The 19,295-nt window shown below is 40.9% G+C and overlaps 1 protein-coding gene across 21 annotated transcripts in view; it reads right to left on the bottom strand.

Annotated features, from left to right (window-relative positions):
• Positions 1 to 3,413: 3,413 nt before the first annotated feature.
• The window catches only part of PLCB4 (phospholipase C beta 4), a 216,958-nt gene continuing 201,076 nt past the window's right edge, over positions 3,414 to 19,295 (bottom strand). For 17 of the 21 annotated variants that reach the window (XM_074817201.1, XM_074817200.1, XM_074817198.1 and 14 more), the window contains 6 exons: positions 17,551 to 17,726; positions 12,476 to 12,577; positions 10,687 to 10,744; positions 10,181 to 10,267; positions 8,015 to 8,051; positions 3,414 to 5,223 (listed from right to left, as the gene is read on the bottom strand). In XM_074817201.1, the coding sequence (XP_074673302.1) occupies positions 5,135 to 5,223; positions 8,015 to 8,051; positions 10,181 to 10,267; positions 10,687 to 10,744; positions 12,476 to 12,577; positions 17,551 to 17,726 (549 nt within the window). In that variant the 3' untranslated portion in view covers positions 3,414 to 5,134. The remainder of the gene's footprint in view (positions 5,224 to 8,014; positions 8,052 to 10,180; positions 10,268 to 10,686; positions 10,745 to 12,475; positions 12,578 to 17,550; positions 17,727 to 19,295) is intronic. The other 4 variants (XM_074817213.1, XM_074817214.1, XR_012622345.1 and 1 more) reach the window with 3 other exon arrangements.

The following is a 19,295-nucleotide window of genomic DNA, read 5'->3' as shown; positions in this document are numbered from 1 at the left end:
CGCCGAGGGGCTCTCGGGGATCCCCGTGGGGAGCTCGGAGGAGAGAGCCAGGGGACCCCCGGGGCAGCGGGGGGGGGTGTATCTAGTCCAGCGCCGGCTGCTCACGGAGCGTCAGTAATTTCGGTGCAGGCGAACGGCTGCTCCGTGTTTTCCTTTAGAAAGAAACGCGCAGCTAATTTTTGCATGGCAAGGGCAGAAGGAAACTCGGCCATCGCCACACCTGAGCTCTTAAGGTGTGGCGACAGACCCTAAACCAAAACACCCCGGCACGTAGCGCGGGGAGCGACCCCGACAGCACCCAGAAGGTGCCTTCAGACAACCCGGGCCCTGCCTATGCGGGAGGGGGGAATAAAAGCTGAGCGCACCCCCTCCCTGCCGGTTTCTGGGGAGGGCAGGGCTGCCTGCACCCTGCCTACACCCTGCCCTGCCCGCCCCGGGGTGCGCAGTGCTGCCAGAGCCGGGCAACCCCCTTTATTCCCTCTAAAACCCGCCCCAACCCCCCGCCTTTCCTTGCCAGCCCACGTTAAAATATTTATTTTTCCCACGCCACCTCTCATCGGGAGCTTTTACGGTCCACCCTCGCCCCGGTACGAAGAGCACACCTGAATATTTACCAATTTCAGAGACACCAGTCCCAGGAGCAGCAAGGAACGTGAGCCCCCGCACGAAGGATATTTATTTTTTTTTAAAAAAAAGGCCAAAGGGACAGCAGCTATTCGGCGTGCGTGGCGTTATGCTGATGCACTAGCAATTGGCGTTTCTAGTTCAGGAAAAGGAGTCTGGAGGGCAACGGTCCGGGGTTTGGCGAAGCAAGGTGTTACGAGGTGAGTTTTGATGGTGGGCAGCTGCCCGTTCCCTGCCAGGGCACACCTGCAGAGAGGGGTTTTCCTGCTGGGAAATGGCTCTGCAAAAATAAGAGCAGATACTGAAGGAACGTACTGATCTTTGTAACTATTCTGTTGAAGTGCCTTTTCTGCTTGCTGTACATATTAAATATTATATTCTGGCCCTTTCCTCTCTCTCCTGTTTCATGATAAAGAGTCATTCCCGCCCTCCAAAACAGAACCAGACCTGTGTCAGTCATGATACAGGATTTACCTGCAGGTAATAGTTTCAGGGGACTATATGAGGAAAAAAAATTCTTTTATGGGAAGCTTTTTGGCTGCAACAGATTTTACTTCTGTGGTGATTTTAATGCCTGGCTTCCTCAGGTCTTTCACCTCAGTATTTAACTGGCCTCTATTTTCTCCTCTAGTGCCCTATTTAATTTCCTTTATTTTTGAGGTTTCTAGGTAGCTTCCAAGCCTCCAAATAAATACAAGATCCTGAGCAGCTGCCCCTGCATCCAGCCTGTGGAGGAGGGTACCACAGGGTGTAGCTGGGGGAGAGCAGCCGCATTGAGACCTGGACAAGACCCCCAGCCCACTGAACCCCACGGCACAGAGCCCCACGGCACAGAGCCGTGCTCTCCCGGCACCCGCCAGCTGCACAGCACAACAAAAAAAGCCTCCGGCTAGAGTGACAGTCCCCATTTCCAGCAGGCAGAGCCGCATTTATCCTGTTCTCCATGGCAAAAAAGGGAAAGGCCCAAGAGTTCCTAACCCTAATAAAGCCCCAAAACATTGACAGAGCGGAAAGGTCTCACCCGAGGGAGCCAGTGCAGCATTAGCTGACCTGAAATGCTGTGACCAGGGCCAATTTAGGGTCACGGGTTGGATCCCCTGGAGCCAGCCCTGCAACCTGCCCTTATCCCCAGGTGTGGAGGCTGCCTGCCTATCTCTGAAGATGGAACCCCCACTGTTACCCCCCCCCCCCCCGACTACCAGACAGCAATAACTCTCACCGGCCTCCTTGCAGGGAGCACGCAGCGGGGCGCATCCCTGGGAGCAGGGTCTTCCAGCCAAGCAGCTCTAGGATCTGTCTGCAAGGAGATCCACCCCCAAGGGGGATTTTGGGTCTCTGGCAATGCAGCTCGACTGAGCTTGAGCGGGTCGGGGGTTAAATAGACACCCACTTGTAAAGAGTCAAGTTAATGACCAACCCCCACGTTACTGGAAGTGAAAGGGTAGCAGGCTGCCTGTGAGGCCAGGGTGTCATGACCTTCCCCATCACAGCTGCACTGAATTTATCTGAAGAGATTCAGAGACGGAGAATCTGCCACTTCCCTCCATGAAATTTCACTGAAGTGGAATCCATCACCCTGGCAGGGAATGACATTTTAAACTGCTTTAACTCAGTATCAATGTTCAAATTGATTAGCCTATTTCATCTCAATGGAAATTCTCACCTCATTACATTAGCGGCCAAACTTCAAATAATTTTTGAATCAAATACTACTTAAACAGTATTTCAAAATCCTTAGCTGACAGAATTCATCACTTAATTTCAAATTACTGTCTGCGTTTTATGCTAAATTGTCAATGGATGAAATACGTAACAGCTCTGGGAGCTGAGGCTACCCGGCTCCACGGTCTCACAGAAGCATGTTTTCTCTCTGACTTGATAAACGCCTCGCTCCTGGCTCAGCAGCGAGCACAGACTCAAAAGGAGGCTGTGGACAGTATTTTCTAGCCTTCCAAACCCAGCGTATTCCCTGATGCGTAGGATACTCGCCTGGGAATTAAAACAGGGAGCTTTGATTTTCCTCGGAGAGGGATGTGAGCTGAACCCGAGTCCTCCCTTTCCAGCTATTTCTTTGACAGGTAGGGCAGTGGCTTCCAGCCAGGCTGTGAGTGAGCCTAAGAAAACTACTTCTCTCCATATCTGGTCTGACATTTGCTTCTCCTTACTGGCTAGAAACCACTGCGGTAGGCAACAGTGAAAAATCCCAGCTCGCAGTGCTGTCTCCACCAGCTGTGTTTTAGAAGACATTTTTAATTAAAACAAAATTTAAAAAATCTCTGCCTTGGTTGAGATACCGGATCCTGTCTGGCGTGCTCTGAAAACACTGCTGCTCCCAGCTCCCTCCAGCAGTGGAGCCCGGCTCAGAGAGCAGGGAAAGCTGCTCCCAGTACACGGCTTGCCTTTAAAACATTATGGATCATAAGGAGCCGGAGGTGCCTCAGAATGGGAATTCTGAACAGGCATCACAAGTTTGCTTAAATCCTGCCTTAAACACCTAAAGACTTCACTGACCTCTGTCTCTGTTGTGTTCTCAAGGCAGCGCCGCTACACTGAACTCGGGTTGCTGCATCTCAAAGCAGAGCTGCTACACTGTACTTGGGCAGTTCCGTAGTGCTGCCAGGACCGATGCTGCACAATCTGCTACCACTTAAAAGAAATAAGACTCCTTTAAATAAATAAGCTGTGATAGAAATATATTTACACTATGCACATTTTTACAGGAAATACAACTTGCTAAAAATTTGCAATAATGCCACCACCCGACAATTCACTACAGTCAAAACTAAAGGTTTTGAATTTTTAAGGTTTTTATTAGAGAAGTTGAAAGTTTCATCTCAGGACTGACAATAACATAATTATCTCTTTTCATTTATTTTGTTTATAGGAATATGTAGAATTTGTTTGTACAAGCATATACAACAAAGTAATTGGTGCTTAGTACATTGAAATCAGGAATCTGATTTGTTCTAAACTACCAGTTTTCCATGCAGTCATCTTTGAATTGGCAGCATGGACAAATTCCAAGCGGAATGCTGACATGCATTGTTTTGCAATATAACTACAGCAAGCTCTGGAAACATGCAAATTAACACATTAGCAAATTGTTTTTATATCTAATGGACATAAAAAGGTTATTCCTGATATGAAATTCTGAAAATCTGCATAAATACTTCTGTGTAAAATTAAATTAGTTATGTACTTTTCTTTTACTACAAGTATCAAGAATGCCCACGTAATTAATATACACACATATATATAGAGACCTTGTTATGCTAAAAGTCTTTGTAATTAATCAAACAATACTCTGTGCCATACATTTATTCAGTATTTACCAGCTAGTAGAATGACTGTGGTCATAGAGTAGGCATTACAGTCTTAGTAGCATTTGTATCACATGCAAACATACTCTTAGCATTTCTGTTGACTAATTTTATCACGTGGCAACATGTATGTGATTTTCTACAATGCTGTGATTCTGAAGTGTATAAATACTTTTTACATTTTCACAGTTACAAACTTTTTGCCAAAAGCCATTTAAACAATCTTTAAGTTACAATGAACTGTAATATCTGGGATTTGCAGCAACAGGATCAAAATGCAATTTCTATACAAGCAATGTAGGATGTAAACTTTTCTTAAAGTGCCTAATATGTAATTCCTTAGAGCACTGATCAGTTTTGGCACAAATACACTGTATTTCCCTCACACTAACCATTGCAGTAACTTTTACAGGATATCAGCTCCTTTCAGACGGGATAAGAGTTGATATGGCACTTGTGAATGACATCATTGGACTGCAGAAATATCCTGTCAAGTTACTGTTACAGTTGATGAATTTGGCCGATGACTTTGTACATATTGTACTTTTGAACATAGGCAGTTAACTTTCAACTGCCTGCTGCCTGAAAAATACTTTGAAATATAATTTTTTAATTGCTCAAACTCAGCTCCTTACTATACTGACCATTACGGGGACTTAGCAGAAGATCCAGTTCAGTGGGCTTGGTGACATCTGACGAGCTGTTGCTTGCTTGTCGGGATCTGGCAGCACGGGGCTTCCACACAACATACCACACATGAGAACACAAATGGTAAATAACATGACCTGACTACAGTTTTGTTGCCATTTGAGATGATGTTAAAAATATCTGTTGTGTTTGAAGGCTCTGATTGTGTAATTCTGATGCAGGCAAGCTGCCTCTTGAGATACAGAAAGGAATACAGGACTGGGTTTAAAAAACTGTCTTCATCTTCTGATTAGTGTTTTTTCCAAACAAAAGAAATTTATATGGAAATCCAACAAAGGAAATTCAGTGCCCAGTGTTAAAAAAGAAATAATGCAAACCTTAAGACTTGGTGGTCCGTAGCTACACTTTATATATTAAAAACAAAGAACCAAACCACACCCACCCCCCCAAAAAAATTAAAAAAAAAAAAAAGCCCACTTTTCAACCTCAGCAACGTTATTTTGAATTTTGCTCTCATTTTAAGGATGCTGTGTTCTCCAACTTCAATTTGCTTGTTGAGGCTTCAGACCACTGTTGCTGGCCTGCGATCCATCTCTGCTTCCAGCTTCACCATCTGCTGCATCTCCTTTGCCTGCAATCCAAAATAACCGCGTGAAGCACTGCATTAGACCTTTTGTTCAAAATGAAGCACGTGTTTTATATGATAGTGTCTGAGTGAAATACAGACAAAACACACTGAAGATATATGTAATAACAATAAGTTTACCACACACACACACGCACACACACCCCCCTCCCCTGCCCAGTGTCATTCTGTTTTCAAAATCAGATGTAATTCTTCTGTCTACAAATCCTGGGGAAATATTTCTGATCCTACTCCAAGAGTCATGGGTTGACTTTCTAAAGCGTATGGTAAAAACTCAGAAGCTCCAATTTTGGGGAAGAAAACTAGGCAGATGCATTTGACTGTTTCTCCTGTTGTGTGAGGACTGTGGTGTCTTACTTCCTGAAATGTTTAGAGAGTTCATCTATGATCTGAACTTGTTTCTTTCATAAAGACAATGAATGACAAAAATCCATCAATGTAACATCTTCCTTGCATTAGGCAAGATCTTAATAATAATTTTTTAAATTATATAGTAAATATAATAAAATAATAATTTAAAAAATAATCTCCATCTGGCCTGGAGATCCATATGATTGCAGACGTGGTGTTTTTCACCCCAGGATTAGGCTACTGCTCCATGGGATTACACACACTGCATCCACCTGAAACTATAACCAAATGTGCTGTGCAAAATACAGCACTGACTGTATGCCAGATCGCGCTAGAAACTCCGCACGCCTCGTATAGAAATGGTAACTGGGCTGGGAATCCCCTCCTTAGAGAGTTTTTTTAATTCCCTTCCTCTCCCTCCCTTTCTCTCTCTCTCTCTCAGACGCGCACACGTGCACATTTACTCCTCCTGTGGCTCAGTTACAGGTTTGAAGTTGCACTTTGGTTTGAAACTCTGCTGTCTAAAGGAACTGGGAGTCAGCATCTCCTCATTGTCTCTGAGGGCTCTCAATCTGGGAAATTATTTAAATCTATAACCCAAAGGACTCTGAATAAGTTGACCCAGAGGGCAAGCTAACCCATCTATCTTTACAGTCAAGTTCCTGAGGATGAGGACAGGTTTAGGAAGAGGCAAACCAAGCGAATATTTTCTTTGGTGTAACTGCTCTGTACCCATCATGCAGGGAAGAATGTTACTGGACTTGATTGATGTGGACTGTGTTCCACAAAAAGTTGTAAATGTTGCTTAGACAGGGAACTCTGCTATACAAGCTCCTACTTAAGGAGTCACCTATTCTGGATGTGCAAACACATATTTGCATATGCAAAAATAGGCAGACGTAGATCTACAGTAATGAGATGCAGAGCTATTCATTTTGCAAGGTATACGTGGGTTTGTGCAGATGTGATATACATGCCTTCTTGAAAAATCTAGCCCTGTACTTTCATAATCATCATCTTGGGGAAAAAAGTAATTATGATAATAGCAAAGCAACTGTCATAAATATGATTAAAAATTAATCAACGCTCTCCATTTAAATGAGTTAAAAGCTTGAAAGTAATGAAGAAATAATTTTAACATGAAAATATGGAAACATAATAAATAAATCAATATGTACAACCTCTTCTGAAATGTTGGCTGGATTTTGCCTGTGTGTGAAAGAAATTCCAGATAAAACAAAACCCTGTGGTTGCTTCTTAGTGACTCACACATTTTATGTTTTAGGCTTGTGACTTAACTACTGGCACACAGTGTCCTATAAAGGTTCTGCGTGCCAATGTGTGGCGTACGGAATTATTTTAGAGATAACTTGGCTCCAAGGAGGACACTAGCGTAGGGCCAGGATGCCCGTTTTTGCTAGTCCGAGGCTGGTTCAGACAGCGCGTTGTGACGTGAACACGCAAGCACGCCGCCTGGCCACGAGCCTTCTGGAAGGCAGTGTTGAAGCTACGGTGGATTCATGGAGCAGCAGCTCATGGACTCTGCTTTCAAGATGCTTGCTCTCTAGTGAGACCTAAGACAGGCTAAGAACCATATACAGTAAAAGAATAGTATTTTTTTTCCTAGCCTAACGAATGCGCTTTTTTCTCTCCTTATATGTCTATAAATAAACGTTGTTAATGGTGCTGTCAGAGTCAGTGGTGCAAGATGTTACCAATTCAAGAAAGTCATTCAGATCAGGCAACACTGTACAACTGGATGTTCAAGCCTAATGCAACTATTTCCCTTGCTAAGACAGGGGTTAATAGAGATTTCTTGTGCGTAACGATTATTTAGGAAGCCACAGCAGCACAGCCACATGGTAAGTATAATTGCTATACCTTGTAATGTGTTGGATTCTGAAGTGAGTTTTAAAGCACTGGAAGCCTCTCTTCAGACACTAAAAAGCTATTTCTAGCCATCTATCCTATATTTTGCTATTCTTAGTGTGGAATTACTTATTTTATTACCATACTAATCTATGTGGATACCCTTTGTCTGACTATCAGCATTAGCAGTTAATCATACGTATATTTACACCAAAATGGTTTTCTCAGATCCACAGACACTTCTCACAGACACAGTTTAGCACTCTAAGCGTATCTTTCCATAACAACAGCTAACGTACAATACGAGTTAATCTCTAAATATTTTCTCTGCAGATCACTGTTCATATGCATCTGAATTTGAGATGCTAAAGCACAAAATACTGTTAATATTGTGTCAGGCTCAAATATCTGTGTGCAAACAAGATTAACAATGTGTTCACTATGTCAATGGTACTTCCCAATGGTTGCATTTACAAGGAGGGCTCCAATGATAATGATTTAATTTAGAAGGAAAGCACACTGAAATAAGAGTTTGCTTATTATACGTCCATCCTACCTTGTGTTTGAGACACTGCATGACAGGATTTCAAAAGCTGTTTGTACAAAAATAATAATGTCAAAATTGAGTAATACAACAAGAAGCAAATTAAATGAATGAAAACTGAAGTGAGATTGCAAAATTAATGCAAGAAAAACATACATAAACCAAAACAAATTTAAATTCATAACAGTTTGCATTGAAGGCTGTTTCCACCCATAAATCTACTTTTCTACATTGTATATTTGATGAAAAAATTTTTCTCTTGTTTGATCAGGAAAAAAAATAATCATGTTTTGAAATTCTCATTAAACAAATACCACCTTCATCTCGATGCAGCTAGCTTTCATACCTCAATGTGTATAACAAGGAAACCAGACTCAGGTGGGGTTTTGTGCTGGTGCACTTTTGGGGCTAAAAGGAAGTGTTAAAATAGCAGGTATGAAAATATATGCTCTGATGGATGGAATTAGAGTGAGTTAAAAAGCTGTTAAGGACTACCCCTGTGGTGGAGGCCACCACATGCCCACACAGAAGCGATAACCAGCACGTGAAGGATCTTACTCCGCTTAATCATTGATGATTTAAGCTGACTTAATCTCTGCACTGAAATGGAGTACGAGCAAGCTCATGTAGGCTGTTACCACCTCTCAGCAGTGGAAGCTGTAACGCCAGGTGAGGGAAATATCTATTTGCTGAAAGAGGTGACTTCTTTAACAACTCACACTTCTTTCCCAGCAACCTCCCTCCCTTATACATAACGTGGTTATCACATTGTGGTTAAAAGCACAACTATAATCATTCCCTCTTGTCCTTGTGTTTTTAAATAATGGACCCAAAGCCCTCTGAAGCCAATGGAAAAAACCTACTACTAACACCTATTTCTGGATTAAGCCCATCATTTTTGAAAACTAGCAGAGTTTACAGGGAGCTCTCCGTCATCCTTTCTACAGTGACGCCACAGATCTGCAGTAGCCCAGCTGCCTTCCCCGAGTGCCTGCCACCCCTGCCTTTTGATTCTGTGCAGGTATTGCTCAGGAGCAGACTGACTGACACCACCATTCATGCTGGATGTTAGAGACTGCATCTACAGAAACCCTGTGAGGGAACAGATGAGGAATTTTGGTGGTTGTCCAGAAGGGAAGTGGAGCGATCAGAAGACAGAGCCGTGGTGGCTGCAGCTCAGTGGCAGCAGCTGCCCAAGATCCTGTTGCCCCCCTAGAAGTTAACCAGGCTGCAGCTTTTGGGGCTTTAGGACTCTGTCCTGACAGTGGAAATACTTGGTTTGCATGTACTCTTCCCTCCCCCTCTGCAAGATGGCTTTAACTCATACTATAATGTCTGCCAGAGAGTTCAAGTCCTGAACATTTAATAAACAAAGAAGTTAAGTACACAACCCTTGAAAGTAATGGGTATTAAGTGCACCCCTTCTCTCTCACCTCACTGAACTGCCAGGTATATTCCCCTTGCAGTTTACATTTGTGTAAGTGCAGTACTGCAAGTCCATGCAATTATTACAGCTCTGCTGGCTCAACCTTTCAGCAAGGGAACTGCTCAGAACATAGTGTTGCTTCTACCAGAAATGAGATTAGAGTTTTCCTTTCCTTGCCAAGTAGTCTTTTCAATTAAAAAAAAAAAAAAAAAGAGCTTATAAACTAGCAGAAAATAACAAGGTATTTTAATTAGGAAAGGGTGTACTACTAGAGATAAAACTCCCCGTGCTACTATACATCTCTAGAATTCAGTCCAAACTCTCTTAGAGTTCAGAGATGCTCTGTGCATGTTTCACCTCTATTTTCCAAACAGCACTAGAAGTGTAAGTTCCCAAATGAAGGAATCAGATTTGCTTGAGGTACTTTTCTGGAGTAATTAAAATGGGTATGCTGAGCCTTTTATGACTGTGGTATCTAGCTAACAAGTATCAATGTGGCTGAACAGCTGAAAGGACAGACTCTGGCTAAGCAGTCTAGCTTTCACATGCTTATCTGAAACAAATCTGGTTCTCTACCATTATTTAAGTCACCTCACCTCTTCATTTTAACTCTCCAAACAGGTGAGTGACCACGAACAAGGTCATTTTCCCAAGTTTGGTAATGACTTACATGCAGAAGCATTCCGCTCAGCCTGATTCTGGTTACTGTTTGCATTAGCTTTCTTTTCTTTTAAGCCTTTAAAATAAGATACCTGCTCATTCTGCTTCTCCAAGACTTCTAAATGCTCAAGTTGAACTTTTTTCAACTGATCCATTTCCTTTGACTGCTTCATTGCCAGCTGTAAGCAAGAAAAAAAAAATGGGGGGAAAATGTAACATTATTAACAAGCAAAATAAAAACTTACTTGAAACACACCCATATATACACTGTCTTGCCCCATTTGGATGGCACAAAACATCACAGGAGGCTTATTATATCATCCAATCTTAAGAAGAGCTATTAATGTAATAACTTATTTATATTACACATATTACAGATATATTACACAAAAGTAACAAATACACAACAACAAATAGTAATTTTGTTAATTTAAAATAGCTTCCTCTTATATAGATGTTAGATCTTTTACACTACAAGTATGTGGAACAAAGTAAGGACAAACGTCTGTTTGTTTACTAGAGCTGGACTCTCAACACAGAGAAATGAAAATGAATATCCAGAAACAGTGCCCAGTGACTTTGTCAAGGTTATAGTTACCCTTTTTCTCTCTTCCAGGAACTTTTTAGTGTTGCTGCTGTTCAGTTCTCTGACTCGCCTAAAAAAATGCAAACGTTGTCCATGAAGACTCATTGGAAAAAAAGAAACCCAAAAGCTACAATAGAGAGAATCACAAACTCATAAGGTAGATTCTGGTTTCTGATTATCTGTACCATGTGGGAGTAATGGCAAATTGTACACTCCTCTGGCTATGCACCTTTCCACTTAAAGGTTTCCAAGTACATTGACAGTATGATTGAAGACTTGAAGAAAAAAAAAACCAAAACCAAAAACTGTTATGAATGAAGTTTGCTTTTTCCCCTTACTCAGGAGTGATGGACAGAACTTTAAAAAGTTTAATTAATTTGCGTATCCCTTACTGTACTCTGATCTCAATTTATTTTGGTATGTAAAGAGTGCCACATCTCTTAACAGCAGTAATGGAAAAACCATCTGATGATCATAAGTTACAGCTTACCAATGCTGTAAGGTTCTTAAAGCTGTTATTTAAGCAAAAAGATAAGTATACAATTAATAATTACATACAATACCTAACCGCAAAGTGTCTCTTCCGTCACAGAATATACCAAAAATAGTTCAAAGAGCCCAATCAGGCTAATTGCAAAGCCCGAAAACCAGGACTGCCTTCAGACTGCTTTCAAATCTGGGAACAGATTTATCTTGGAGTCATTAGTGGAGGTCTTACATTAACTAAGCATACAGTTACCAAGGGTTCCGACAACTCGTATTCCTGATGAGCTAGGAGTGTGTAACACTCAGGGCACTTAGTTCAGTGGGATCAAGTTCAAGCTTTTTGACCAAAATAGCCCAGTGCCAAGGAGGGAATGTAAAAGAGGAGAGAATGAGCCAGATGACAAGCCCAAAGTGAAGGGGAAGCCCTGAAGGCTTGTAAGACGTCATCACATGGACTCTGCTTTTATCTGTTTATTTGGAAACTTTTAGGGTAAACAGAAGAAACTGAAAATAGCTATCTATCATGGAGAGTAATCCTCCAAAAAGTCTCAGTTGCTGGTACTGGCAAGTGTCTCTCTGATCTCTGAAGTCAGTTCAGGCTGTCATCCCCTAACGTGCTGTGAGTAACCCAAGTGCAGCAGTGCCCTTGGTCGGCTGAGCCTGGATGCTGGCCAGGTCTCCCTGCCAGCACGTAACGAGGGAGAGTGCTGCAGCCCAGTTCACGAGTGGAGAAGCAAGACATGTGCCGTTGTGGAGTACATTCCTGCCTCTTCACCCCTATCTTCCATCACCTTCTCTGCTGATTATCATCGCTTTTAGCACTCCTTCCTTCTGTTCCACCTCCCCTCCGTGCTATCGGTAGATGAGGGAGAAAGCCTTTCACTGGCACCACCTCCTGTGTTTTTAGTGATGCTGCTGCTCCAGTTATTCTAACTTCAATGAGAACCAAACCTCAGACTCCCTTTTCGGTATAGCCCTCATTTCATTTAAAAAGCAACAGCAAAGTACAATCATTAAAACTCTTACTGATGTGTTTCAATTTAATAGTGTGATTAGACCTACACCAGTCAGTCACAGCTGAGTATAAAGAACCTTTTTATTTCCCTGCTCAGATCATTACATCTATTAAAAGGATGAATATGAGAAAAGCAACATTTTCCCTAAAATGGTCATCTAAAAATATATTCAGCACGATCATTAGTTGGGCATTGTTTCCATACATAAAAGCATGGTTTTAATAGAATTAATCCATGAGTTCACCTGTCAGCCTTTGACAGCACTCCTTCCTTCTCAAGAAGGGACATCTGATACTTACCTCTCTCTTTCAGCTTTATTTTTGATAGACTTGTCTTGGCTTATGGCTTTGCTGTTCTCCATAGATATTTTAGCCTGATTGGCACGCATTTCCTTGCTTTCCCTAGGCAAAACCAAACAAAGTCATTAATGCCTAAGATGCAGTTGTTGCTGAGGTTGGTTTCTTAATATTACTCTACGCTGTGGTTAATTTTGTCCTCGAAACACTAAGGAAGAAGAAAGAACAAACCGTAAGAAAATTGCCTTCCTCTGGGTAGACTTTACACAATTTGAGCAAGCATTCAGAAATCTCCATTTGTTCCAGAGAATATAACCTGAGAGATCAATTTAAAGTATTTTTACACTTTGAATGATATAAAAGGGTATGAAATACTCTCTTTTCTCCCTAGTGTATGAGTTGTCTGAGTATGAGCTATCATCAGCCACTTAGAAAATGCAATTTGCCTTCTAAAACTGGCTAAAAAAAATTTTAAAATCCTGCACTCAAACCATGACTGCAATATGAAAAGTAATAATACTCGCTAGCTGTGGTATGAGCTGAGAGACTTCCTTTTAAGACTTCTACTTTGGGCCTGAAAGAGCCCTGGGGTTTAGACCATGGTCAGACTTGTGTTCGGTTTCTCCTTCAGGCTCAGTGAACCTTGCAGCCTTTCCTGTGAAATGAGATAGCTTTAACAGGAGGGTGGCAATCACCTTCCAGGGGTAATGTCCTGAGTGGTGTGGTTTGACTCAGGAGGTGGAAAACCTCTTCAGTGTTTCAGCCAGTGTAGTAGAAAAACAGAAAATAAGGAAATAAATATCCTGTTGTTTTGAAAAGAATCATGCTTCTTTGTTGGGAGTAACGGCACAGATGCTGACTTTCAGAAATGGTTTATGAACTCTGAGTGAGTGGAAGGCTTTTTGTCACATGTAAGCCAGTCAGGCTCCAAAAAGGCTGTCCCTGAAGGCTAGCTCTTGCTTTCTGCCAGCTTAGCATTCCAGCTCTTGCAGCTCCCGATCTTAAGTGCTTATTTAAACAGGAATTATATATGGAAATTAGGCAGCGAATAACAGATTGCAAAGTCCCCAGTAGTGCATAAGCATCGAAAAGTTACCCATCCAAGGCAAGGCAGTGCCTTAGTCTCTTCTTCTGGACATGATCTTAAGTAGAGCGCTAAACAATTATTGTACTTATTAACCCCAAATTCTAAGTATTTTGTATGCAAAGAGGAGGGGTGTGACACAGAACTGAGTGCTTTATTTAATGAAACATTGTCACTGAATCTGTTTTAGCTTTCTTTCATCTCTAAAAAACATTAATCATTAAGTAGCATGAGGAAACTTTGTTCCGTGACTTACATTTTCCACAGTTTGAAATTGATATTAAAAGAAATGCAGAGCTTTTTTTTTTTTTTCTCCTCCAAGAGTTCATAAGGTGAAACTTTTCCTGAATACAGATTTAAAAGCAGTGGTATCAGAGCAAAAATTAGACTGGGTTCTAAAAAAATTTTGTGTCAAGAGCACATTGCATTCCAACAGTCCTTTCTCCAAATAAAAGCTTTTTTTTTTTTTTTCTACATTGAATTTGAAGTAATTTTTAAGCACACTATCTTAAGAGCGGTACTGAAATAATTTATTTTTATTACTGTGCTTAAGGATACGAAAAAAGTGAAGTGTAAGTATTCAAATTGATTTAGCCTGTTTGCATCAGATGTAATTTTAGGTGAAGGAAGTTAAGACGATTAGAGGACTACTGTGCGACACTGATGATTTCAAAATAAGGCTTTGGCCATGGATATGGCTGAAAGAGCCAACACCTCTGTACACAACTGTTTCTCGATTCTGCAGACTATAATCCAGCTCTGAGTTGCACTGCTGTTGGGTCTTCACAGAATCACAGAATTGTCTAGGTTGGAAAACACCTTGAAGATCATCCAGTCCAACCATTAGCCTAACATTGACAGTTCCCAACTCCACCAGATCCCTCAGTGCTGGGTCAACCTGACTCTTAAACCCCTCCAGGGATGGGGACTCCCCCCCCTGCCCTGGGCAGCCCATTCCAACGCCCAACAACCCCTTCTGGAAAGAAATGCTTCCTAATAGCCAGTCTAAACCTTCCCTGGTGCAACTTGAGGCCATTCCCTCTTGTCCTATCGCTTATTACTTGGTTAAAGAGACTCATCCCCAGCTCTCTGCACCCTCCTTTCAGGTAGTTTCAGGGTCTTTGCACTGCTTGCAAGAAAAAAAAGGTATTATTCACAGAAGAAACGGAAAATCTTATCTTCCTTTTAAAATCACCAAGAAGCGCTTGTAGGGACCACTCCTTGTTTCTAAACCAGCACTTCTCAAAGACAGGGCCAAAGTTCTAGTGTCAGTTGGCATGGGGCTTCACGTCAGGTCTCAAGTTCAGCCTGGCAGCAGCGTGACACCACCATTAAAGACCACGCGCCCGCTCACCAGCGGTGGCGATGCCTACAGCCAGAGTTAACTGGAAAAAGTAGACAAGCCAGGATGGTAAACAGAAAAAGGATTCTGAAAAACGTGGCACACGAACTGCAGGATTTAACTGCTGGCTTCCTACTGTGTCATACTGATGGCAACTCTGAAATTTATACAAACGTGTCTTTTAAAGGGGTACATAACTTTAAGCATGTAAATCTATCCTTGGAATTTATACATATATTTAGATGACATTAAAGTGCATTAACATGTCATGTTATGTCACCAGTGTTGTTTTATGACTAGAAGTCTCTTCTTTTATTAAAAAAAAAACCAAACCCAAAACACCACATGTAATTTTTCTTTCTCTCCATGTTATTTTATCTGGAGTACATGATGCTTGCAAATAACAGCTTCACATCCCCAATTCCTGAAATGCTGCAAGCTCACTACATCCAAGTCAGTAAAGCTAACCCAGTCTGGGGAGGCAGGGGGCAGAGCACCCCCAGAGTTCAATAAGCTTCAGGTTTTTAGTAGTATCTGCTGTCTTCTGCTTTGTTTTTAAATGAGCTCAAAGCACAAACTGTAATTGCTTTTTGTACTGCACATGGAGGGAAAGTCTCTACCCTACAGCAGATAACTACACCATTTTAGATTACTTATCTTTCCTCCTTGCCCTGTGTCCTCTGTTGTGATAGCTAACTCATTACCTCAGCTCACAGAGAGGCAAGCAGCGAGAACAGCATGCTGAGAGCATGGTCCACCTCCCACGCTGCTCTCAGACAGATTCTTTTTTTCCTATGGTACCTGAGTTGTCTCTTGGCTATTACATACAACTATACATAAAAATGCATGAACGTTCCTCCACACAATATATTCTATAAAAAAGTTTGCAAATGATTAAGTGTCAAGTCTCTTTGGGACGTTATTATTCACATTTCAATATTTCACATTCCAAAGTCTTCTGAAATATTCATAGGTTCAGACACAGTCTTAAATTTGTTTTAAACAGGAAAGTCCCCAGTCTGCACATTCAGATGACAGTGAAGTACATTAATGTGTTATTTTATCTTCCCAAATTCCCAAATAAGCAAAAGCACACTAAATTGCAATGAATAAAGCAGAAAGAATTTTGAAGGTCTGGGACAGCTGAGAAGAAAAGTTGTCAGTATTTATCAGGATGTAGATTTTCAGGTCTGGTTCTTAGTAGCTCTGAAAATAGAACAATACATGGACTGAACACAATTTCTAATAAGAGAACAAGATCCATTACTAAGACTATAAGAACCGTTTACAAGAAATGATATAAGGCTGTTTGAACAAAATAGAGATACTGAAATTCTAAACCCAAAGACAAAACTATGAGAAAAAAGCTTTAAAAAAAGAATTAAACTTTGCCCTAGTGTAGATAGAATAGCTGCCTACAATGACAGTCTTTAGCAAAGGTAAGAGAAGAAGGAAGTATGTAGGGGAAAGAAAACAAAAAACTTACTTTCACAGGCTACACATTAATAAATTATCTTCTAAGCATTGTAGTGAATTTCCAATAGGACAGGACTCTTAAAAAGTGATGTGATTTCTCTGGGCTGATGCAGACAGGTACAATTTAGAGATCCAGTACCAAGGAGGACTGCACCTTCCTCTGGCTAGTATCTTTTGAACAATGCATTTGTATTATAATTTAACAATTTGGGGGCTTCATTTTTGACTGGGTCTCTATTGCAGGACAGCTTGAATAGGTGGGTTAACACAGAGATTAACATAAAGATGAGCTCACTAAAAGCCTTTTGCTGGGACAATTCTCTGTTGGATGGAAAGCTTGCAGGTCCCAGCATGTGTTCTCTCTGATGCAAAGATAAGCTGTTTTTTCACTCAGGAATTTAAAAAAATCATTTCAATTCCTTCTTCAAATGTGATTTATTTATTCCTTTTTCCCCACGCTTTTTATGTGAAAGATGCTGAAGATAATTACATATGAATATATATATGTATGTATGTACACACACACTTTGCATTCATATGCTTTTAGGCAGCTTTGCATAACAGATCATAGAATTAAAAAAATATTAATTACTGCCATTTTTAACACTGTGGATATGATGTGTATTTAATTTTATTTCATTTCAAATGGGCAGGATGGGTAATTACAAAAGCAACAAGACAGTAGTGTTGTGCACTATCTTCTGTACTCCTGGTGATTATGACAGGATATTGTCTGAAGATAATACATCAGTGTAACGTAGCTTATCCTGCCACCTGTTGTTTTTATGATCTGACTTTTTCATGGATCTTTCTTATAATCACCAGTGGTATAAACACATGAGTCCGCTCCAAAGGATATTTCCATATTTGATACTTCTCAGCTTCCAGCCTCTGAACTGAAGTTCCTGGGCAAAAGCCTAAGCACACCCACAGCTGATGCAAACTACCACCGCTTCATCGCATCTGCAGACTTTAATGAAGTTCAGATAATCTAAACCAGCTAAGAAACCCATTCCTGCATCTATCAAAACCTTGTATGATCCCTTCTTTTACTTCTACCATGCATACAGCCCAGTATCTTTGACAGCAGTACGGGAGCTATCAACACAAGAAACACAGACATCATACAAAGCAGACATAAACCAAGCCCTCATCAGGTAGTGCTGCCCTGCTCACCTGTCATGTGAAAATTTTAGCTGCTGGGTTTGTTGTTCGTGAGCGTTAATCAGCAGTTTCTTCAGTAGTTCACACTGTTGGTTCAAGTGTAAATCACGGATTTCTTGCTCTTCGGCACTGTGCGTATTGATCATCTCAGACCACTCCTTAGTGTGCTGTGCCACAATCTCTTTGACCTGCAGAGAAGAAACAGCAGCTTTGCCAGAGGTTCTCAGATAGACTAGGAGATCAGCTATTACTGCTGCTGAAGATGATGTAAAGACAATCATAAAAAAAATTATAAAGAATGCAGCTAAATTGTGAAAGATGAAGTTACACAAATGAAGTTGCTTCACAGAGTAACAAAGCCACCAAGGACAGTATCATGTATTATAAATACAGTTGTAAACCAACCCCTACTATTAGGACTCTATTATCTAAAGTGCCCTGAGTAAATTGGCTGCATTTACACTCTTGACTGTACTACTGTTATTTTAAAACCTCCTATAACACTGAGTTGATAATAAAACGGTTTCAAATTTTTGGTTGCCAAGAAAAAAAATATGTATTAAAAGTATTGAAATTAACAACAGAGAAAGCCTAGTGAGTGGGATTTCTCTGACGGCTTAAATGCAGTCTTTGATTTTGTGGAGACAGTTTTACAAACACAGTCAGTTTACAGAGAAATCCTATACTTAATACAACCTGACTCTGAAGAGGGGCTACGTATCTTTGTTTTATACTCATTAAGTCAGCAGGGAATATGACAAGCAGTCTTCTCTTGCTTATCTCCCAAGACTTACAAGAATAATGAGATTAAAGTTTTGGAATGTTCCCAAAAGACAATACGAAGAAGTCTAAATCACCAGAGTTGTTGTTATAATAATATATTTCACTCAATGATTTTGAAAAGAAGCTAATAGAAAGATATATTTTTATTATCCTTTAACAATTATCTTTGGGTATTTTGACAAGCTATCCTACTTTTTCATAAGTGGTATACAAAATATGCCTCAAAATAAACCTATTTTCAGGTAGTCATTTCAACTGCTACTATGGTAACTAATAGCATCTGGGTCATCTTTTATGAAAGCTAAACCTTATTCTTCAAATCAAAAATTGCCACCATATCGCTCAGAAAGTGAGAGACCGATGCCAGTATTTTGGGTGTGTGCCCACATGTGGGCTCTGCATAACGTGGAACAGACTCTCCTGCACCCACTGATGATGGTGAAAGAAGAGGGGACCTTAACAGCCCCAGTCTCCGTTCTGCCCTGGAGAGGCTCCTCTGAAGGCCCTCCTACACAGAGCTAATGTTGAATAATAAAACTGGACTCCTAATGAAAAAAAAAAAAAAAAAAAAAAATAATAATTTTGTAACAGATCAGGGTGATCACCACAACCCGAAAGCCAGACTTGCATTTAACTATGGCTAAATAGTGGTCCCATATCAAAGCAGATAGAATTGGAGGCAGAAGCAGCTGACAAAGTGCTACCTGGAGTTTTTTGCAGCTGTCAGGAAACAGTAAAAGCATTTTGAGGCAGGAGATTGGTAAACTGGTATGACTAATATAAGCCTAATTCATCAGGGTGTTTAAGAGTGAGTGTACTTCCAGCAAAATGAGCCACGCTTATTTTTTGTGTATGTAGATAAGTGTAGTGCTAAGCCAGAGCCTATCAACTACGAAGTGAGAAATACACAGAAGAATGTGGAACAGTCAGTGGGAGTAGTATCTTTAGTAAGATGTTCATAAGGCAGTACTGCC

The sequence above is a fragment of the Strix aluco genome, chromosome 3 (genome assembly GCF_031877795.1).
Source record: "Strix aluco isolate bStrAlu1 chromosome 3, bStrAlu1.hap1, whole genome shotgun sequence".
NCBI classification, from domain to species: domain Eukaryota; kingdom Metazoa; phylum Chordata; class Aves; order Strigiformes; family Strigidae; genus Strix; species Strix aluco.
This window is presented reverse-complemented; position numbering and strand designations above follow the sequence as displayed.